Source organism: Erpetoichthys calabaricus, chromosome 10 (genome assembly GCF_900747795.2).
Source record: "Erpetoichthys calabaricus chromosome 10, fErpCal1.3, whole genome shotgun sequence".
In the NCBI taxonomy this organism is placed as follows: domain Eukaryota; kingdom Metazoa; phylum Chordata; class Cladistia; order Polypteriformes; family Polypteridae; genus Erpetoichthys; species Erpetoichthys calabaricus.
Window position 1 is genome coordinate 12,667,135 of NC_041403.2, and position 24,029 is coordinate 12,691,163.

At 40.8% G+C, this 24,029-nt stretch overlaps 1 protein-coding gene across 1 annotated transcript in view; it reads left to right on the plus strand.

The window, feature by feature from the left end:
* tmco1 (transmembrane and coiled-coil domains 1) overlaps positions 1-18,251 on the plus strand; it is a 31,986-nt gene extending 13,735 nt beyond the window's left edge. The window contains exons 4-7 of the mRNA XM_028810878.2: positions 813-859; positions 6,257-6,324; positions 10,057-10,201; positions 18,005-18,251. Of these exons, the coding sequence (XP_028666711.1) occupies positions 813-859; positions 6,257-6,324; positions 10,057-10,201; positions 18,005-18,103 (359 nt within the window). The 3' untranslated portion in view covers positions 18,104-18,251. The remainder of the gene's footprint in view (positions 1-812; positions 860-6,256; positions 6,325-10,056; positions 10,202-18,004) is intronic.
* Positions 18,252-24,029: the final 5,778 nt, after the last annotated feature.

A 24,029-nucleotide genomic window follows, 5' to 3' on the forward strand; every position in this document is an offset into this window, starting at 1 on the left:
TAGCTGGTAAGCTGCACTAAATGAGTAAGGGTAAGATAGAGTCGGGCTTTTACTTTTTGGTAATGTAAATGACAGGAATTCTACTGTTTTTGTTTTACAGTATGTTATGAATTTTGCAGAAGTTCATAGGGTAACTTGTCTCTTTTTCCCCCTTTAGTGTTGTTGTCTTTAAATATTCTGACTGTTTGATATATAAGGCCTAAGATTTTTTAGAAGTTGTACAGCCAAGCTACAAAGGAATGACACTGAATGTGTTTAGATGACTGTTACAGGTTCTAACCCAGAGTAATGCCAAGGATATGAAATAATCTATCTGGGCTTTAGCAATAAAAGTGTTGCATACACATAGGACATCATTGGAAGTTAAAGGGAAGTGTGATTAAAACTGGAGCCAGGAAGCACTTCTTTACACACAAAGAGTTGCAGGGCTCTGGTACAAACTACCGAGACATAGAGTTGAAGTAGAAACTTCGACCAACCTTTAGGAAGAATCTGAATAAGATATTGGAACAGCTTAGCTATTAACTAAACAAAAAAGCAACAAGTGGAATGAATGGTGTCCTCTTGTTTGTCAAATTTCTTGTGTATATATTTCACTCTGGATGTATATACTTAAAGGGCTTGCATTAATTATACATCAGTGGTTAAAAGTTGAAAAGTAGTAAAACTGGTTGCTTGAGCAGCAATGTGTGTTTTTCTTCTCATATAGAAGATGATCTGATTGAGGAATGTATGACCTTAAATTAGGTTCGTTGATTCATTTTCACTATGTATGAAATTTGACCGTTTGTTTCTCTTGTACATTTTCGCAGAGAGACAAGAAGAGAAACTGAAGAACAACAACCGGGATTTGTCAATGGTATGATTAATGTGTCTTTAGACCTTCTGGGTCACCTTTGAAGTTATGAGTTATGTGTTTCACTTGACAACTGTGTAGTTATATGCAGGCCCTCCACTTTAGTATTTCCAGTATTACTTTATCAAAGTCTCTTATAAAGACATATGACAATGGAAGAGCAGGACAAGCTGGATGTCCTGACAACACCCCATGATCACCTGGACACTTTTGATGTGAAAAGAAGCAAATGGCTAGCTTTGACAGCTTGTTAGCAAGCAAAACACATCTATACAAAGCAGCACAAAAAACAGGATGTTTCAGAACTCCACATTCAGTATATGATCTGTTTTAACATTCATTTATAGACCTGATAATGTTTAAAAACTTTTATACTATTCCAGTCCAAAAGTACTAGTCTGGGTTCTGCTTTGGTATTCACAACTTTTGCTGAGCACCATGCATCTTCAAAATAATAAATTTAGCAACTCGGATCGACACATTCTAGATTGCCAGGGGTAGGCTTAGCATGTCATTTGATATACCGAAAATGGTCTGGCTGTGGACCATCTGTGACAGACCCCTCTGTCTGACCAAGCTACAGTGTCTTGTGTCCTTCTTCATGGGTCTGTGATTGGGGGTGTGCAGTGTAGAGTCTTGGCATAGTGTTGTCTTGAAAATGAGTCGTTTAATGGGTACCCAGGACTAAAACAATTGGTATGTGTGTATATAAAGGCAGTTATTGATGCTGAGCATGCATAAACAAGTATGGCTGTATTTTGCTAATAAAGCCTAATATCATATATTAACAAGTACATGACTTCAATAACAAAAGATAGTTTACTATTTTTACAATTATACTCTAGTGCAGGGGTGTCAAACTCAGACTCTGGAGGGCTGCAGTGGCTGCTGGTTTTGGTTCAAACCACTTTAACTTAATTAGTAATCCAGTTACTGTTGTATTTTAACAGATGCATTTGTTCCTTTTTATTATATTTGACTTGCTTAGTTGTTTTTGTTTTTTTCATTAACCATCAGCCAAACAATAAAGGGGTAGAAAGCAAGCAGATGACCAACTAAACCAAGGGTCTCAGACAGTCCCAGAGGACCAGCATTTTCACAGTGAATTAATGTGCTGTTAATGAAACTTGTCATTTAATTCTGTTGCTTGTTAGCATTCACATTCTGCCACAACAGACATTTCGAAAGATTTTTCCAAGACTTGTATTTTTTTTTTCTGAAATCACCATTTAGATGCTTTGTGAAACACAACAGTTTAGTATTTCTTAGTCCTTCACTTTTCCTTTTTTTTTTTTTTTAATATATATATTATACTGAGATACCTATTGAATGAAAGACACATTTGCAGATAGGATCTTGGTTCACCTGGTCATTTTTTGGCTTGCTTTGCATCTGTTTATTATTATTCAGCTGCTAGTTAAAGAAGAAATGAAAGCATTAAAATGCAAGTCATTGAAAATTTAAGGCAACCTAGTGTGTGTGGTTAGCAAATGATTAATAGTGTAGAAATCAAAACCGAGTTGCCACTGTAGCCGCCCTGCAGGAGCGCAGTTTGACCTCCTGCCATAGTGGAAACCTCCTTAAACGATTTACCTTGAGTCATTACCTAGTTAATAGCTAAAACTATTTTCGTGTTAAAATGTAACAAATACCGAGATGGAAAAAGTGAGGCACATACTGAATAGCAGTTAAGCCTAACAATGGGCTTGTTTATGTAATAGCGGCAAATCATCCATTCATCCCTCTGTATCTCAGAAAGCCTGAAGTCCTTAATCACACTTCTCTGCTGTCACTAGTGATGTGAAACGCCTTATAAAATAACAAATGTGCACTTACCACTAGATACACTTACTGTTAAGCTGTTCTCTGTGTAACATGGCAAGGATCTGCGATTGTCCTTCCCTGTCACACTTTTTCCTGTGATCCACCAAAAATAATGCTCATCATCTGCATGGGGCTGCTATATATTCTCACCTCTGCAAGTGTCTACTTGCATTCTTAAATTTTTCAGGGCTTGTGGGATGTAGCGCAGATCTTCCTGAAACATTAGGTATGCAGTGCTGTCATGTGCATGTGTGACAGAATGCTTATAATCAAGCATCCAGCCCCACCTATCTTTATTCCAGTTGGTTTGCTCCTACAATACTATGTTTCCCATTACCATACAAATAGTAGAAATTACTAACTATCTTTCATTACTGAAGTTGTACACTCCTTAATTTATGACATGAGGCTTTATTCGTGAAATGCAGCAACACATTTGTGTGTGCTTATAATTCGTAGCTGCCTTTACCTGAATACATACCAGTTTTCGGGTCTTGGGGTACCACTGAATGGCATGTTTTTTTTTAAAAAAAAAAAAAACCTCAATACCAGGGGTCTCCCAACACGTTGCTCGCGAGCTACCAGTAGCTCGCAACCCCTTTCCAAATAGCTTGCCAAAGGGTTAATGAATCCTACATAAATTTGAAAGCTTGATTAGTCAAATTAGGGTTGAGCGATCTTTCCAAAAACTCATTATCACGATCCACAATCTGAATTGCAATATGTCTTTTCAATGTGGCGTACACTTGAGAGAATATCCAGACTCAAACTCCTCAAGTCCTAAATAACACTTGAATTAAACTTTGTTTGATATTTAAAATAAATTGTTCTATCGTTCGCTAGCTAAGCACACTTAAGGAACACGCACCGAAGCTGGCGAGTGAGTGAGGAAGGCACCTCCCCTCGGCCTGCTGCGTGTTTCCCGGATTCACAAAAAATGAATTGAAACCGCAAGCAAACCATGGTACATAGCGCAATGAGAGAAGTCGCAAAATCAACCGGAATGTTCAAGCAAATTATTGAAGATAAACCCGATCTAAATCCATTAAGTCAGGGGTTTCGAACTCCAGTCCTGGAGGGCCGCAGTGGCTGCAGGTTTTCATTCTAACTATCTTCTTAATTAGTGACCAATTTTTTCTGCTAATTCTTTTAATTATCTTGACTTAAGCCCTTTAGTTGTTTCTTTTTCCTTAATTAGCAGCTAAACAATAATGAGACACCAAACAAGCCACCACATCACACAATATCTGAAAATAAAGAAAAGTGATGGTCTTGGTAAGGTTGATTTCTCAACTCGCCAAAACACTTTGACAATGTTCATATAAAAAACAGAAAATCAGCAGTTTTGGAAATGTCTGCTGTTGCAGAACGAGAGCAGCAACAAGCCATGGAATTAAATAACGGGTTTAATTAACAGCAAGCATCAGCTTCTCATTAAGAAAGTGGTTGGAGTTTGAAGCCCCAGTTTAAGCTGGTCATCTGTTGGCTCGTTTCATGTCTCATTTCTGTTTGGCTGTCATTTAATGAGGAAATGAATCAATTCAGAGGACTGAATCCTTCTAACATGGCTGTTAAAATAAAGGGGGGAAAAAGTGAATTAGCAGTGAAAACTGGTCACTGATTAGGAAGAGGGTTAGCATGAAAACCTGCAGCCACTGCGGCCCTCCAGGCCTGGAGTTCGACACCTGTGTATTAAGTAGTTCTCTCGTGAAAAGCGGACAGACATACAGACATTGGATTTTATATATTATATATTAGTAAACCTTCAAAATAATGTGCAGTTAAAGTCTCAACAGCATTCTCAGCATTACTGGAGCTTAGTAGAGCCAGATAACTATAAGAATCTTTACCAAGCAGCTCTGAAAATATCTGCTTTGTTTGGGTCTCCATACCTCTGTGAGTCTGACATGAATGTCATGAACTCAAAGTTCAGAACAAGACTGACAGATGAACCTTTAAATGACTCCAGAAGAGTGAACCTCAGTGGCTCCACTCCACCATACACCTGCCTCTCTTGGTAACTCCAACTCATCTGACAAACTAAAAGACACATCCATGCAACTAGACATGTGAATAAAGCGACACAGTGACATGGAACAAAATGACAAATGAAGAAGTCATATCTATGTATTTGGAATTGCATTGTTTTGTTTTGACAGCATTCATATTTTAATTCAATAGTGTGAGATACGCTAGAAAATGCATATAGACATGCAAAATGCACTTGCAGGTGAACTAAATATTTTTTTGTGATGTTTTAATGCAAAATGTGATTTGTGTACACCAACATTTTGTAAATATTCAGGCAAAATAAGCTTATTCAGTTTGTTTTGGTTGAAATAAGCTATGAGAATAAACATTAGAAAACATGAGTAGCTCTCTGCCATTTTCATTTTGTAAAAGTAGCTCTCTCTGGGGGTGAGGTTGGAGACCCCTGCTCTATACAATAACTCTTGCACTTCACACCACCAGCCTCAAGCCCCTAAATGATGCCATAAAGTCCAGTGGCTGCAGCAGACATAGAGGGGTCTGCCATACTCGAATTATTAAGGATTTGTATTAGAAGTACAGTAATCCCTCACTTATCGCGGGAGATAGGTTCCAAGGCTGACCGCGATAACTGATTTTCCGTGAAGTAGGGACACCATATTTATTTAATTATTTAACGTGTATTTGGACGTTTTTAAACCCTCCCTGTATTGTTTACAACCCACCCTTTACTCTATTAATAACAGGGACAACTGCTAAGCAATATGAAATCAGTAGATAAGTTTACACTTACTGTATAGCGAAGTACACGTAGCAGCTTGTAGGCGGTCATGACGTCGTCGACCTTGTTGCAAAGATTCCTAAAGCAGATTCCATCCAGACTACTGCCTTATCATGTCCACTTGCAACTCATTTTGCGCCCTGGTTAAAGGACACTGCGGCCGTAGATCTTATATGCTTTTCCTCCTTTTTAAATAAAAATAATCGTGGACTCATTGATGCTGTGATGGTGTCCTGCAGCGGTGTAGCTGTTCCCTTCCTTCAACATATCCAAAACTTTTACCTTTTCTGCAATCATTTAATTGCATCTTCTGTTGGCGCTTGGACACGGCCCCTGAAGCAGTAGCACGTTAATGCTGAATGAGTGAGATGAGACTTCCTGGTTAATGCAGCACTCCGTCGCTGAGCCAATCAGCAGCACACAGGAACTTAACTGCCTGCTCTGATTGGGTAGCTTCTCAGCCATCCGCCAATAGCATCTCTTGTATGAAATCAACTGGGCAAACCAACTGAGGAAGCAAGTACCAGAAGTAAAAAGACCCATTGTCCGCAGAAACCCGCAAAGCAGCAAAAAATCTGCGTTATATATTTAGATATGCTTACATATAAAATCCGCGAAAAGTGAACCGCGAAGTAGCGAGGGATTACTGTATTTACAGTTAAGAGTGAAATGGAGCAAATCAAATGAGTTGTTTGATTATGATGCATTTTTACAGTGAGATTTAAATTAAAGCTATTGCTAGCTACTGGAGTGTAATATTTAAGAAGAATTGTTGGCTCTTCTTTTTTTTTTTTTTTTTTTTTTAGGTGCGCATGAAGTCAATGTTTGCCATTGGTTTCTGCTTTACTGCACTGATGGGAATGTTTAATTCAATGTGAGTATACAGGTTTTTTTTCTGACCTACTGATATAGACCTGAGGCATTGTGGCAACTATTTTGTGCTGTGCACAAAAGCTTTTTAACAAGAGACACTATGTGAAGTTTTATTGATTTTATTCTAGTAAGCCTTTTATGCTTTTATGACTAATTAGAAAGTGTCTCCTAAGTAAATACAAAATATATTCAAATAATTATCCTCAGCTAAGTTCAGCTTTAACTTTATTATCCTAAATATGAAATTCATTTGGTTTGTGCATCAATAATAATCTTACATAGACCTAGGTTTAAAATATAAAAAGGCCATCTACACAAGGAAAAACGGCATTTTCTGGAATTTTGCATCTAAATCAAAAGCGCTTTAATTGAATTGCAACTGGTCATCAGTCTACACCCTTAAGTATTTATAAGATGTATAAAGGATAAATAATTATTCCTTTCAAAAATACTGCAATTTCGTCAAAATAATCCACACCTCTAACTTCTGGATGTGGTTAATTTAACAATATTATAGTATCCTGGACATTGTGAGCATGTGACTGGCTGACTTGACACACTGATTATGTGAGCTCTCCTTTCATGCTGTCCAAAGGGTTTTTTTTTTTTTTTTCTTTTCTTATTGGTGCTATGCTGACACAGATATACCTATTATTCTCTCCAGAGGACCACACAGTATCTTTTCATGTGTCTCTGGTCAGCTTGGCTTACTGTCCCTAACACCAAGTTGGTATGCAACTTTGAGGTTTTGATTGATGACCAGTCGTCCTTTAGGGGTTATGTTAGTACAGTCTCTCATTCTTACAGAATTACTCTGTATAATATGGACAATATCAGACTGTATCTTACAGAATATGCAGCACAACTCCTGGTCCAAGCTTTTGTCTTGTCATATTTAAGCTACTGCAACTCTCTGTCAGCAAGAACACCAGCATGTGTCACCAAGCTGCTGCAGGTGATTCAAAATCAAGGCGGGCATATGTGACTCCTCTCTTCAGATCACTACACTGCCTTCCTGTAGAAGCTTGTATTAAAGTAGTGTTGGAATTTAAATTACTAAGTTTATTGGCATTAAAATCTGAATATTGTGTGGATGGATGAAGTCTTGTTTGACTTTGGTATGAAAGTATGACTGGCTGTTTTAATTTCATTTATTACATTACAAAGTTTGATCTTTTTAAGGCAAACCTTTGCAGAAATACCTGCTTGAGCTAGGCGATCTTTGAACGTGTTAGTGCATTTATGTGCGCTGTCCTTACTAGACTTGCTACCTTGTGCGTGGCACAAAATGACAGCTTTTAAATCACACCTCACACAACCACGATATATTGTAAGACGCATTTCAATCATTGTTAAAACAAACTTGTTTTAATTTGAAATATGGAAAGTGAAAAATAGAAAATATGAGCAGGAAAAAGATTAGTGGCATTGGTATTTGTTTTGTGTATATTTTACATTTGGTATACAGTGATCCCTCGCTACATCGCGCTTCGCCTTTCGCGGCTTCACTCTATCGCGGATTTTATATGTAAGCATATTTAAATATATATCGTGGATTTTTTGCTGGTTCGCGGATTTCTGAGGACAATGGGTCTTTTAATTTCTGGTACATGCTTCTTCAGTTGGTTTGCCCAGTTGATTTCATACAAGGGATGCTATTGGCAGATGGCTGAGAAGCTACCCAACTTACTTTTCTCTCTCTCTTGCGCTGACTTTCTCTGATCCTGACATAGGGGGTGTGAGCAGGGGGGCTGTTCGCACACCTAGACTATACGGACACTCGCCTAAAAATGCTGAAAGATTATGTTCACGTTGCTATCTTCTGTGCAGCTGCTTCCTGAAGCGACATGCTGCACGGTGCTTTGCATACTTAAAAGCTCGAAGGGCACGTATTGATTTTTGACTGTTTGTTTTTCTCTCTCTCTCTCTCTCTCTCTCTCTGCTCCTGACGGAGGGGGTGTGAGCTGCCGCCTTCAACAGCTTTGTACCGGCGGTGCTTCGCATACTGAAAAGCCAAACAGCCCTATTGATGTGTTTGCTTTCCTCTGTCTTTCTGACAGACTCTGCTCCTGACGCGCACTCCTTTGAAGAGGAAGATATGTTTGCATTCTTTTAATTGTGAGACAGAACTGTCATCTCTGTCTTGTCATGGAGCACAGTTTAAACTTTTGAAAAAGAGACAAATGTTTGTTTGCAGTGTTTGAATAACGTTCCTGTCTCTTTACAACCTCCTGTGTTTCTGCGCAAATCTGTGACCCAAGCATGACAATATAAAAATAACCATATAAACATATGGTTTCTACTTCGCGGATTTTCTTATTTCGCGGGTGGCTCTGGAACGCAACCCCCGCGATGGAGGAGGGATTACTGTATACTCATTATTAGGCTTACTTTGTATTGAAATTAACAGTATACAATACCGTCAATCCAAAATACGGCCTTGTATTGCGTATTGTATGACAATATCAAATGACTAAAATTAAATACAAAGTCAAATAAATATGTCTGATTTAATAACTAAAACTAGAACATGGACATCACTGCATGTGGAACTGGGCTTGGACTGCAGGTGAAGTGTTTTTCCACACACACTTAATTTAGTGATATGTATCCTCAGATGATTACAAAGATTCACAACAGTGTTTCACAAACACACCACTGCATCCACAAGCTTATTTTTGAGTGTAGTTCTGTTTGAACCAAGAAAGCACAAACTTATTGTTTTGGAACAGTTCTCATAATATTCCTAAACATTCCTCGGTGCGGTAAAGTGTAGACTTTTGGATCAAGTTTATCTAGCATAAAAGAAAAAAGTGTTTGCATATAGAAGGATTTCTCAACCTTTAAGTATTTGTGACCCGAATTTTCATAAGTTTTAATCACGCCCCCCTAACGTTTTTTTGAAAGGAGCCCACTAATACCAATTTGTTCTTTTTTTTAAATAATGATATCTCATAGATGCATATTTTATTATACCTACTTAACTTTTATCGACATTTATCTAACTTTATATTTATTTTTCTAGTATCAGAATGTAGTTTAAGTTCATTTGTTTTGGTTTCAATAGATGTATTTTTCATATTTTCAATTCTTGTTTTCTTTTTTTCACATCTTCGTGCCCCCCTTTTTGTTACTTCGCGCCCCCCTAGGGGGGCCCGCCCCACAGTTTGAGAACCGCTGGCATATAGGAACATTGAAAGTAATGCATTCTAGCTGAACTTGTTAAGAATGCAAGACCCTGTTGGAAACCGTATTGTTAAATGAAAATGTTATTGTAGCTTTATTGTTTACTTAATTCATAATTATTAATTTGCAAAACTAAAAGCCTGTATTTTGCTCTAGAGTTCCAGTTAGTTCATCCAGCCATAGAAATGAAGAATAAGTATGCATTCATGGATCTAAATTAAACACTTTCACAAGGCCAGTAAATAGCCTTTGAGTAGGAGCCAGAAAGACTGGGACAACGTAAAAGTGGAGTTCTCACCAAAGAATTTGTGGGGCATGAAAAACACATAAACAAGCTTGTGACAGTTTTGTTTTGGTGTCTGTTCATAACATGTTACTAGTAAATTGGAGGTGTCCTAGAGTACAATAGCTGCTGAACCTTGTGTGCGGGTGACTTAAGAGGCAATGGGCCTAATTGGAATCTGAGTTTATTTTCTCAGAGAGGATGCTGGCACAGTGTTTTATTTCATAATGAATAAGGAATGAAGCGTATTGCTTTCCTTTCCAGATTTGATGGACGGGTCGTCGCAAAGCTTCCATTTGTCCCTCTATCCTATATTCAAGGCCTTTCTCATCGAAATTTACTGGGAGAAGACTACACTGACTGTTCCTTCATTTTCCTCTACATCCTCTGCACTATGTCAATCAGACAGGTAAGAAGTAATGTGCATGCAGGTTTTCCCTTTATTGTCCTTGTATTGGAGGACAGGTCAAAGGGCAACAACTTAAATTCTGGCTGGCACAGAAAATCGGTCATCCGCTGCAAATCGGGTTTTAAATCATGCCAAAAATCACATTTTGTATGCCCAACTTAAGAGTACAGAGTCTCACAAAAATTTAATTGATCTTTTTGAAGACATTTTGCTCACATTTTAAATATCTGTTCAGTCAGACTTTAGTCATTCAGTCAGTCCATCAAACTTGAGTCATTTCCCCCAGTAGTATGGGACATTTTCGGGAAGGTTTACATGTTTGTTTGTTTTTTTTTTTAATAGTGCTCCATTGGTGGGCAATGTAGGCATCTGTTTTTTTACAATTATTAAATATGGCTTCCAGAACAAATATCAACATTCCACTCTTGTGGAACCTTAATTTAACAAATACAGAATTCTAACTGTAAGCCAGGGTTAATTGAGAGGTCTAATTTAGCCTTTCATAATCGGAGTACTGAAATAAAAATGCTCTCTGTTTTTCCTAAAAAGAAGGTGAAAGCAGATGCATATAGTCAGATGTTTTGATCTGTTCTTTGATTTTTGGTTTTATTTAATTCAACAGCCTACATCAGATAGTTTATGCAAAATTGATTAAAAAATGGAAAAAAATCCACCTCTTGTAGGAAGCATAGTCAGTTGAGTAATGTTGTAAAGCAGTATTGGTGCTTCAACTAAATCATAATTTAAACCATCCCAGTGTGATTTGCTGTTTACACTGTTAGTACACTGTAATTTTTCTCATGTTTTTATGAGCCTATTTCAATGTAATTGAAGAAACTGAGTTCTTTAGAGAATCAGAGAATGAAAACTAGTGGGATCTGAAGCATCTTGACATACCACCTTAAAACTAAATAACTATAGCTCAATAACAGGAATTATGCTGGTCTGAATATTCATCATGGATTTTTTTTTCCTTATTTGACATTCATTTTCCAGTTTTGTATGCTCACATCATCTTCAAGATCAAAGTTTTTTTTTTTCTTTTATTGTCAAGTCTATTCCCTTTTTAACATCAGTCCCATCATTTTTAAAAACCTGATTCACCAGTTCAGTATTTTTTTTGTTGTTTGAAGGAAGTCAAGTTACCATTAACAGAAAACTGTTAATTTGTGAATACCCGTGAGGAACTAAACAAAAACTTGAGTGGAGCAACCTCTCCAAGGATTCTGCAGCTTTCTTATTTTTAAATGTCTAATTGTCGAGGCAGTTTTAGATAACCTAAAATAGGATTTAACACACTTTTAAAGTCTCAAGCTATTATCAGTTTGTGTGTGAACTTAATGAAAAAACAAAACTTGCACATACCTTTTTAGATGTGTAAAAGTTATGCAGAATTAGTCTAATTTCATTGTTTTCTAGATAAAATAATGACCTTCTAAGTTAGTTTAGTTCCATTTTCTGAATAAAATAATCTAATGACCTTCTATGTCAAATTCTCACTCTTCCATCCCACTTTTTTGGCTTAAAGTCCATTCTACCCATTGTTCAAGCTAGATGGATCTTACCTTTTAAATGTCTAATTAGGATAGATGTGACTATTTCTTACTTTATTAATCCCAAGGGGAAATTCACATACTCCAGCAGTAGCATACTGATAAAGAACAATATTAAATTAAAGAGTGATAACAATGCAGGTATAATAGACAGACAATAACTTAATAATATTAACGTTTACCCCCCCCTTGGGTGGAATTGAAGAGTCGCATAGTGTGGGGGAGGAATGATCTCCTCAATCTGTCTGTGGAGCAGGACGGTGACAGCAGTCTGTCACTGAAGCTGCTTCTCTGTCTGGAGATGATCCTGCTCAGTGGATGCAGTGGATTCTCCATGACTGACAGGAGCCTGCTCAGTGCCCATCGCTCTGCCACGGATGTCAAACTGTCCAGCTCCGTACCTACAATAGAGCCTGCCTTCCTCACCAGTTTCTCCAGGTGTGAGGCGTCCTTCTTCTTTATGCTGCCTCCCCAGCACACCACCGCGTAGAAGAGGGTGCTCGCCACAACCGTCTGATAGAACATCTGCAGCATCTTATTGCAGATGTTGAAGGATGCCAGTCTTCTAAGGAAGTATAGTCAGCTCTGTCCTCTCTTGCACAGAGCATCAGTATTGGCAGTCCAGTCCAATTTATCATCCAGCTGCACTCCCAGGTATTTTTAGGTCTGTACCCTCTGCACACAGTCACCTCTGATGATCACGGGGTCCATGAGGGGCCTGTTCCTCCTAAAATCCACTAGTAGTAGTAGTAATTCAGTCCTTGTCACTATTTCTTTGACGTGGGGTTAGAATAAAATTGTTATTCCGCTTCCATATTTTTAAAGGAGAGTAAAGGAGTTTGTCATCAGGTAGGGCTTCCAGCTGAAATGATAGTAATATTCAGAATTTGGGGGATGGGATTTGGAGGGGGGGGGGGGGGTTTATCAGTCCTTGGCATGCCAATGAATGAGATTTACTAAATTATCACATATGCTATAAAAAGTACTAATTCCTCCCTTGGAGACTTTTTATATTTTATTTTTATATAACATTGAATCACAGTGGAGTTAATTTAGCTCTTTAGAGATTGAGAAACCGGAAACAAAAATCCTCTTACTGTCAGAGTAAAAACAGATCTCTTAAAAATGGTCTGCATTAATTATTAATATAAAACACAACGTAATTTGATCACATTAAGTACTGTATTTACCCTTTTTAATATGACACACCTAAATCATCAGTGGCAATTGGTTTTAGAAGTCACTGAATTAGTTCAGTGGCAATCACCTGACTGGTGTTTCATTTGACTGTCTAAATGCACCAGAATGTGGAAGGTCTAATTTGTTTGCAGGAATATTTTGGACAAACACATAATTACTAAAATGTGCAAGTAAAGATTATGAAATGTGACAATAAAGAAAAAGTGTGAAATGAAAGTATTAATAAATAAATGTATCATGGAATGTTTTTTGTTGCATATTTACAGTGTTTAATTTTGTCTGTAGTATTCCTCCAAATGCAACATGAATTTAGAACCGTCACTTTCACTTGTCAAAGCTAAGAGGGTGGGCTGTAGCGAGTTCCACGTTTTAATTGGTGAATCGTTGGTTCTCCGGACTTAAACCTTCAATGATTCGAAATTCCACATTTGTAGCAGACATTACAGATGCAGGCTTCTAATGATGAATTCAGAGTTTATAGAATGAAATTGGCCACTTCACACAGGGATGCTGGGCAACTTTTTTTGCACTTGTAGTCGAAGTGCTTAGTCACGATTTTAAGCATGCGCGTGAGCCATAGGATTCTCAAGTCAACTAAAGTGCATACTCTGCCGATGATTCGCCAATCACAAGACCGTACTCGCTACAGGCTACCCTCTCAGCTCTGATGACTGAAAGTGACAAGTTTTAAAATCGAACCCTAGTTCAATGTAGGTTAAAAGTTGTAACTGCTACTGCATGTACGTTTTGTATTTAATATGCCTTTAATGCTTTATTATTGTTAACATTTTTGCTTGTGGTGCATCTGCAGTGCCTGCAGTGCTTGTGATTCTTGTACGGAAGCACTTTACCAAAAATGGTTTGCTATGTGTGTAAAATGACATTATCAAAGAGGAAAGTGGCCACAGCATGTGCCTATAATGCATATATAAGACCCCTTCAAAATTGTTCTTGCATTACTTAAACACGTCCTTAAGCCCTCCTCTCCGCTGTGCACTTTTCTTGTCCTTGGATGCAGACGTGAAGTCCATGCCCATCTATGTTTATTTTATACAAGTTGAGGCACAGAGAGTCCATTTGCTTTTTACAAAAGGTGTTACTGAATGTACTAAATGTTGCATTGCAATAATCTTTAAGTGTTCCCTCCTCTTTTTATTTGGCAAGCACTTTCATTAACACACACCAAAGTCATAAAACAAATCACAAGAAGCGTAGGTTGTAGTGGAAGGTACAGTAGATCACACGTGCAGAGAAGACTAATTTGAGAAGTTTGAAAGAGTGGGGGCTGGTGGTTTAAGAATAACATATAGGATTAAACTTAACGGGTCCCTTTCCCTCGTTACATGTGCAGCAAAAATATAGTTGCATGTAAACGTGTTAACATTTTTTGCCTTTGTTTTAGGAATTATGTGTCAAGCCAGCAGCCTCCAAAAGATGTGTGTTGGTTAAGGTAGCTAGGTGTGCATTCTTGACATTGAAAGTGCTCTTTAAAATGCCGATTTTAAAGCTATTTAATTATAAAAGCAAACTGGAACTACGGTAGCTGTTTCCAACTACCGTATATACTCGCATTTAAGTTCTCCCGTGGATAAGTCGTCTCAAAGGAATGATAGGGCTTTGGTCTATGACCTTCTTGTTGTTTACCTATAGTTGTGACTTGATTTTACGGTATAATGTCCGGTATCGTATAAGTTGAATGCGGAAAACTCACATTTAGCACTTTGGGATTGCTAAAATATAAAGTGCAATATAAATAAAATTTATTATTATTATTATTATTATTATTACTACTTTTGGTCAAGAGATTATTTTACTAAACGACAGTTGTATAATTATATGCACGGACGCAATTATGTGCACGGATGCAGGACGCACCGAGGTGCATGCGCAGAGCGCTTCGGCGCCCCAGAGTCAAACCCAGCGGCTTCCCAGAGTCGGTAGGTGGCGCCCAAACAACACAACCTGTAAACTAAACTTGCTCTAATCCACTGTGCCAGCAGTCAGTGTGGCATATTTGAATCACATAACGGTAATTCAGTATTTAAAGTAAGTTGAATTATGATTCCTAACAGGAAACGACTTCTACCTAACGACACAGCCACAGAAAAACAAAAACAAGACCGCATGGATAAAACAATAAACGGAGGCTCCTACAACACGCTTCAGAAACACCAGAAGCAAAGACGTCACGGCTCCAAAATGAAAGAGCTTAACTAACGGAAATACAAAAACGAGCCTGTATGGATAAAAACAATGAACGAAGGCGCCCACAACGCGCTTCTGAAACAGCACAGGCAAAGGAGTCACGGCTCCAAAAAGAAACAGCTCAACAATTAGAAATACAAAAACGAGCCTGTATGGCTATGACCTGTGAACTAAACCTGAGGTAAAGCGTGCACGCCAGGTTGTACAGTATATATGCACAGATGCCAGAGGCAACAGGCAAGTCGTACACACTACCACCACTGCCAAAAGCGAGACTGCATGGATAAAAACAATAAACGAAGGCGCCTACAACGCACTTCTGAAACACCAGAACCAGATGAGTCACAGCTCCAAAAAGAAACCGCTTTAGTACAAATATGTTTATGTAAGTAAATGAAAACTTTACCAGGACGCTCACACCCTCCATCATTTTTCATTCCTCCACAGATCGGAGGGAATAGAAACTGATTTCCATTCTTGCATTTGCGATTCTTTAGAGAATCGCCGTTCCGAACGCGACCGCCCACACCACAGCATATACCACCTTCATTTAGTAATGTAGCCCTCCATGCCCGGATCCGCCGCCATGGTCACTTCAGCACGTGAATCTGCCGCCGTCAGCAAATGACTTCTATCTAACGACACAGCCATAGAAAAACATGACCGCATGGAGATAAACAATGAATGCAGGCGCCTACAACGCGCTTCTGAAACACGTCACGGCTCCAAAAAGAAACCGCTTTAGTACAAATATATTTATTTAATTAAATGAAAATTCTCCCAGGACAAACCCACCCTTCATGATTTTTCTTCCCTCCAAATATCGGAGGGAACAGAAAGTGATTGCCATTCTTGGATTTGCGATTCTTTCCAGAATCGTGGGTTTACTGGTTATATGCTAACGGCCACCTGAGAGAGTAACCACGGAGCACACAGCCTTTTTTTATGTATTGTGCCTACGTGACCACACAGTAATACCTGAACTATTCCGAAGCAACGTTTACACTGTTTGTGTTTTTTGTATCTCACACCTTCATTATAAGAGCATCCTTGATCTATAATGGGCCCTTCAATCGGAAGAAAATATGAAGCTGGAAGTTGTTGAGGTGGTGAAAGAAATTGGTGACTGCGCTGCTGCAACAAAATTCGATGTGTCTGAGAAACTGGTGCAAGACTGGAAGAGGCAAGAAGATGTAAAAAAAAAAAAAAAATTTAAGTGTTGCATTTTTGAACGGGCGTATAAGTCGGGGTCTGATTTTTACGATTGATTTTTCGGGTTTCAAGATCCGACTTATACGCGAGTATATACAGAATGTTTAATGAGAAATGAAACCAGCTTTTGTTTGTTAAGTTGAATTCTTAAAAGTTTCTAAGTAAAATAACAGCAAATCAGGGATCTCGGCTTCATAAGTGAAACGGAACAGGATACATTCAGGGCGGTGGAGACGTGTTTAAAATCTGTTTTTGCTACACCCGATTCCCAAAAAGCATAGCAGTACAATAGAAACATCCTGATTGTTTTATAAGTAATGATACAAACAATTCTAAAAATTCTTTTCATGGAAATGATGTACAATGTACAGTAATCCCTCCTCCATCGCACAGGTTGCGTTCCAGACCCCCCCGCGAAAGGTGAAAATCCGCGAAGTAGAAACCATATGTTTATATGGTTATTTTTATATTGTCATGCTTGGGTCACAGATTTGCACAGAAACACAGGAGGTTGTAGAGAGACAGGAACGTTATTCAAACACTGCAAACAAACATTTGTCTCTTTTTCAAAAGTTTAAACTGTGCTCCATGACAAGACAGAGATGACAGTTCTGTCTCACAATTAAAAGAATGCAAACATATCTTCCTCTTCAAAGGAGTGCGCGTCAGAGAGAGAGAGAGAGAGAGAGAGAAAAAAGCAAAGAGTCAAAAATCAATAGGGCTGTTTGGCTTTTAAGTATGGGAAGCACCACTGGACAAAGTAGCTGCAAGGAAGGGAGCAAGCATTTTTCAGCATTTTTTAGAGGAGCCTCCGTATCCTCTAGGGCAGTATGCGAACAGCCCCCCTGCTCACACCCCCTCCGTCAGGAGCAGAGAGAGAGAGAGCAAACAATCAAAAATCAATACGTGCTGTTTGATCTTTTCAGTATGCGAAGCACCATGCGGGAAGCATATCACTTGCAAAGCAGCCACATATAAGCCCAGCAAGGAAGAGAGCAATGTGAAGGTAATCTTTCAGCGTTTTTTGAGGAGCGGCCGTGTCCTCTAGGGGTGCGAACAGCCCCCGTGCTCACAATATATTTGAGGAGTTTTATTTAATACATAATACGCGCTGTGGTTGGGTAGCTTCTCAGCCATCTGCCAATAGCATCCCTTGTATGAAATCAACTGGGCAAACCAACTGAGGAAGCATGTACCAGAAATTAAAAGACCCATTGTCCGCAGAAATCCGCGAACCAGCCAAAAATCCGCGATATACATTTAAATATGCTTACATATAAAATCCGCGATAGAGTGAAGTCACGAAAGTCTAAGCGCGATATAGCGAGGGATTACTGTATGTACAAAACAGAAATATTAATATACAGTTTAATTATTCTGGTCCTTTTTTCTTTTTTAAACCTCATTCTCTTACAATTTATTGTTAGAGTTTACAGTCAAATAAGAATTTATTTCATATAGATTCACATTATATTCAAATACTTTAATGATTTTTGTCCCAAGTCCTTAGTGTGGGACTGTACTAGAGGCTTTTTGGATTATCATCCTCCACTTAGCTGTTTGTCATCCTATGATTGTCAGGCTGAAAGATAACACATACGTACTGATTTTTATTTTTTTTATTTTTGCACAGAATATTCAGAAGTTGCTGGGATTGGCACCCTCAAGAGCAGCCACTAAGCAAGCCGGTGGCTTTCTTGGACCTCCTCCACAAGCGGCCAAGTTCTCCTAAACCATGATGTGTTTCATGTTCATAGTAACGTGAAAACAGTGGAAGCTCCTCTTCACAACATGGATATCACAAAGTTACTGCGGCTAGCCGACTGCACACTTAAGAAGATGATGGCACAAAAAGACCGTTAGAGATAGCTATTAGAGGGATATAAAAGGAAATGGATTCTCTTCACAGAATCGTGGTTTTCAGTTGGGATGTTAAAAGATAATACAGTGTGTTGATGTTTTTATATCTGGCACACGTGTGCTTCAGGACAACTAAAGAGCAGACTATCGTGATCCAACAAAACTCCCTGCATATTGGAGGCTGTGTATCACTGCCATATAATCCTCAGCCATGAAACAAATGAAATTTGAAAAACTGTATTAATTTTTAAAATAGTATTACTTTATCTAACATTTTGAGACTTTATGCATAATTTATGGACACAAAGTTGTCAATCATTTTCCATCATGATATTTTTAAAAAGTTGGCAAATAAATAAAACTCAGATTTGATTTATTTCTATCTGACTTTTATTCTAGTAATATCTTGGTCATGATATGCATACCACTATGTTTTGATTAAAAACACAGACCCACTACTCTGTTTTCATCCGCACTACCCCAGTGTTTTTAACCACCGAAAACAGACTTGTGACCGTGTTCACCATAGCCGTATACTTCTGAAAGTGGGGGCTCAGTGATGCATTGTGGACAGGTGAAATTGGAGAGCTATGAAAATTCTAAAAAGGCTTATTTGTTTATTCTTATTACCAGGCCCTTCCCTGATTGGATCCTGTTCATTACAACATGTCACATCCTGATTGGTCACCCCTCATTTTGGGGGGACTGTTCCAACTTAGGACTCATTGCCTTTCTCTTGTAGGCGTTTTGTTGAGCCATCAGGCATGTGTTCTGCTTGTACTGGCCAGAGGATGATGGTGCCCAATTTTCCAATCCTGATGACAGTCTGGGTGATTGGAGTCTGAAAGATGCATTGGGGATAGAAATGAAACTTGAAGCTCCATGGTACATGCATAGTGCAAACCTTCACCTACTTGGCTTGAATCAAAATGGTAAGGGGGTTAGGAGTTGGGTGGTCCAGGTGGCTTTCAGTAGAGTGAGATTTTCCAGTGGCTAAAACCCAGTGATGTGCATTTTGGAATATCCATCCATCCATCCTCTTCCGCTTATCCGAGGTTGGGTCGCTGGGGCAGCAGCTTGAGCAGAGATGCCCAGACTTCCCTCTCCCCCGAGGCGTTCCCAGGCCAGCTGGGAGACATAGTCCCTCCAGCGTGTCCTGGGTCTAACCCGGGGCCTCCTCCCAGTTGGACGTGCCCGGAACACCTCACCAAGGAGGCATCCTGATCAGATGCCCGAGCCACCTCATCTGACTCCTCTCGATGCAGAGGAGCAGCGGCTCTACTCTGAGCCCCTCACGGATGACTAAGCTTCTCACCCTATCTTTAAGGGAGAGCCCAGACACCCTGCGGAGGAAACTCATTTCAGCCGCTTGTATTCGCGATCTCGTTCTTTCGGTCACTACCCATAGCTCATGACCATAGGTGAGGGTAGGAACATAGATCAACTGGTAAATTGAGAGCTTCGCCTTGCGGCTCAGCTCCTTTTTCACCACGACAGACCGATGCAGCGCCCTCATCACTGCGGATACTGCACCGATCTGCCTGTTGATCTCACGCTCCATTCTTCCCTCACTCGTGAACAAGACCCCGAGATACTTGAACTCCTCCACTTGAGGCAGGATCTCGCTCCCAACCCTGAGAGGGCACTCCACCCTTTTCCGCCTGAGGACCATGGTCTCTGATTTGGAGGTGCTGATTCTCATCCCAGCCGCTTCACACTCAGCTGCGAACCGATCCAGAGAGAGCTGAAGATCACGGCCTGATGAAGCAAACAGGACAACATCATCTGCAAAAAGCAATGACCCAATCCTGAGCCCACCAAACCGGACCCCCTCAACACCCTGGCTGCGCCTAGAAATTCTGTCCATAAAAGTTATGAACAGAATCGGTGACAAAGGGCAGCCCTGGCGGAGTCCAACTCTCACTGGAAACGGGTTCGACTTACTGCCGGCAATGCGGACCAAGCTGTGACACTGGTTGTACAGGGACTGAACAGCCCTTATCAGGGGGGCCGGTACCCCATACTCCCGGAGCACCCCCCACAGGATTCCCCAAGGGACACGGTCGAACGCCTTTTCCAAGTCCACAAAACACAAGTAGACTGGTTGGGCGAACTCCCATGCACCCTCCAGGACTCTGCTAAGGGTGTAGAGCTGGTCCACTGTTCCGCGACCAGGATGAAAACCACACTGTTCCTCCTGAATCAAAGGTTGGACTATCCGATGGACCCTCCTCTCCAGAACCCCCGAATGACTTTTCCAGGGAGGCTGAGGAGTGTGATCCCTCTGTAGTTGGAACACACCCTCCGGTCCCCCTTCTTAAAGAGGGGGACCACCACCCCGGTCTGCCAATCCAGAGACACTGTCCCTGATGTCCATGCGATGTTGCAGAGGCGTGTCAACCAAGACAGTCCTTCAACATCCAGAGCCTTGAGGAACTCCGGGCGTATCTCATCCACCCCCGGGGCCCTGCCACCAAGGAGTTTTTTGACAACAGAGCTGTGATATTTTAATATTTTGGAATATCATTGTGTGTAAAACCTCTGCAGTGATGTGAATAAGAGACGCAAACAGAACTGATTTGCCTATCGGACAAAGATTGGAGGAGAAGTTTCAATTATCTGTCTCCTCCACAAGGGTTATCCTCACCTGGGCAAAGTTGGCAGCAGTGTGAGGATTCAGTGCCTTCAGAATCATCCAGGCATCCCTGTTAAGGGGTAAACTCAGCTATGCAGGTGGATAACCCTGTGGTGTCCTGGACAATGGACTATCTGTCAGGTAGACCCCAGTTTGTGAGACTGAAGGACTAAGTGAGCAACACTATAGCACCACATGAACAGTCCTGTCTCCTCTTCACACTACACCAAGTCAAGTTGGGGAGCATGCACTGGTACAGTGTGTTGCCGCACCCACTACACGATGAAACAACTTGGGATCCCGGTTGGCAACCCCACAGGCAGACGTGGTCCAGTCCCACCCTCTGGAAATGACCCTCTATCTGCCACAGCCAGGTGTTTACATGGGCGACCCCTTGGCCTGGTCTAGCCACTGGGGTCCCCAACAATGAGGATCTTATGAACTGGATCACCCTCGGTGAAACGCGCCACGTGTCCGTAGTGCCGTAACTGACGCTCCCTCACAATACAGGTAATTTGCCTCATTCGGGACTCCATGAGCAACACAACACAAAGTCAAACCAACAGTACCCAAGTATTTTCCGGAGACACAGTACCAAAGGAGTCCAGTCTTCGTTTCAAGTCACTGGATGGCGTCCATGTCTCACAACCATAGAGCAAGACAGGAAGCACCAGGACTCTAAAGACTTGGACCTTCGTCCTTTTGCATAGATATCGGGAGCGCCACACTCCCCTTTCCTCATGACTCCCCCATGCTCTCCCAATCCGTCTACTGACTTCATAGGAAGAGTCACCACCAGAGACATGAATGTTACTGCCAAGGTAAGTAAACCTCTTGGCGAGGTTGACACTCTCTCCGCAGACATACACACTGCTGATGGCCATGCCCAAGAGGTCATAAAGGAGCTGAATCTTTGGTTTTTATCAGGACTCCTCGCTCAGTCTCTCGAGTGCCCCGATCAGAGCCTCCATTGACTCCACAAAGATCACAGTATCATCAGCAAATTCAAGATCCATGAATCTTTCTTCACCAACAGACGCCGGACCCCACGACCTTGCCCAACACCCAGTCCATACAAGCACTGAACAGAGTAGGAGCAGAACACAGCCCTGACGGACCCCAGAATCAACTGAGAAAAATACAGAGGTCCTGCCTCCACTCTGCACAGCACTCACAGTAGCAGAGGACAGGCCGGCCATGATATCCAGCAACCTCGAGGGGATCCCGCTAAGTCTCTAGATGTCCCACAGGGCAGCTCGATCAACTGAGTCGTAGTGATGGGAACTCCAGCTCTTTTCAAAGCTTCGGCTCTTTTGGATCGGCTCCCTTTAAAGAGCCGACTCTTACGGCTCCCGAATGGCTCTTCGTTTAGTATCACTTATATTTTAGCCTAATTAAGCAATTATGAATGGTTTGTGTATAAGCAATTTCTTATTCATTGTTTTCAGACATTACGTATTTTTATGCATTTTTTCCACAGCTAACAAACTAAATAAAGGCCAAACTCAACAACACAACACTATGACTCTTTGAATAAAAGTTTTTAGGCCAGGTTGGCATTCAAAAATGGCAGATGCCTCAGCTTAGATGGGCTGATGCGATTTCTCCTCTCCGTGATTATTTGTCCTGTTTTTGAGAAGACTCTTTCTGAGGGGACCGATGTAGCGACAATGCAAAGTCTTCCTACCATTACCTTAACCAGGCGTGGGTAGACTGCAGCCTTGGCCTCCCACCAGCTCAGTGGGTCTTCAGCTCTTTGGATGAGGGGCTCCTCAAGATAGGACCTCAACTCCAGCATAGCATCAGCTGTGGGATGTCTCCTTGCAGTGTCTCCTGTTGCTCTTTCGTCAAAGAGCCTCCACACAGCAGAAGCTTGTGGTTCCTGTGAACAGGCCCCTGCTCCAATTTCTTACTCCTGGTCTTTTGATGGCGGAGCAGACAGGCTGCTGGGGTTGCATCTTGCTGCTGCTGCACTTATTCTTTGAAATGCCTCATCCACAGCTCTGTTGTCATTAAATGCTACCTTTTTTCCAGAGCAGTGGTTTCTGAAAGCACAGTGTTGTACTCCATCCTCAGATATATAGTTATGGAATAATTATTTGGGACAAAGTTTTTCTGCTAGGGAGAACATACAGTGGGTTCGGAAAGTATTCAGACCCCCTTCAATTTTTCACACTTTGTTATATTGCAGCCATTTGCTAAAATCATTTAAATTAATTTTTTCCCTCATTAATGTACACACAGCACCCCATATTGACAGACAAAAAAAAGAATTTTTGAAATTGTTGCAGATTTATTAAAAAAGAAAAACTGAAATATCACATGGTCCTAAGTATTCAGCCCCTTTGCTGTGACACTCATATATTTAACTCCGGTGCTTTCCGTTTCTTCTGATCATCCTTGAGATCTCCTTCATTTGAGTCCAGCCGTGTTTGATGATACTGATTGGACTTGATTAGGAAAGCCACACACCTGTCTATAGAAGACCTTACAGCTCACAATGCATGTCAGAGCAAATGAGAATCATGAGGTCAAAGGAACTGCCTGAAGAGCTCAGAGACAGAATTGTGGCAAGGCACAGAACTGGCCAAGGTTACAAAAAAATTTCTGCTGCACTTAAGGTTCCCAAGAGCACAGTGGCCTCCATAATCTTTAAATGGAAGACGTTTGGGACGACCAGAACCCTTCCTAGAGCTGGCCGTCCGGCCAAGCTGAGCTACTGGGGGAGAAGAGCCTTGGTGAGAAAGGTAAAGAAGAACCCAAAGATCACTTTGGCTGAGCTCCAGAGATGCAGTCAGGAGATGGGAGAAAGTTGTAGAAAGTCAACCATCACTGCAGCCCTCCACCAGTCAGGGCTTTATGGCAGAGTGGCCTGTCGGAAGCCTCTCCTCAGTGCAAGACACATGACAGCCCGCATGGAGTTTGCTAAAAGACACCTGAAGGACTCTGAGATGGTGAGAAATAAGATTCTCTGGTCTGATGAGACCAAGATGGAACTTTTTGGCCTTAATTCTAAGTGGTATGTGTGGAGACAACCAGGCAGTGCTCATCACTTGTCCAATACAGTCCCCACAGTGAAACATGGCGGTGGCAGCATCATGCTGTGGGGGTGTTTTTCAGCTGCAGGGACAGGACGACTGGTTGCAATCGAGGGAAAGATGAA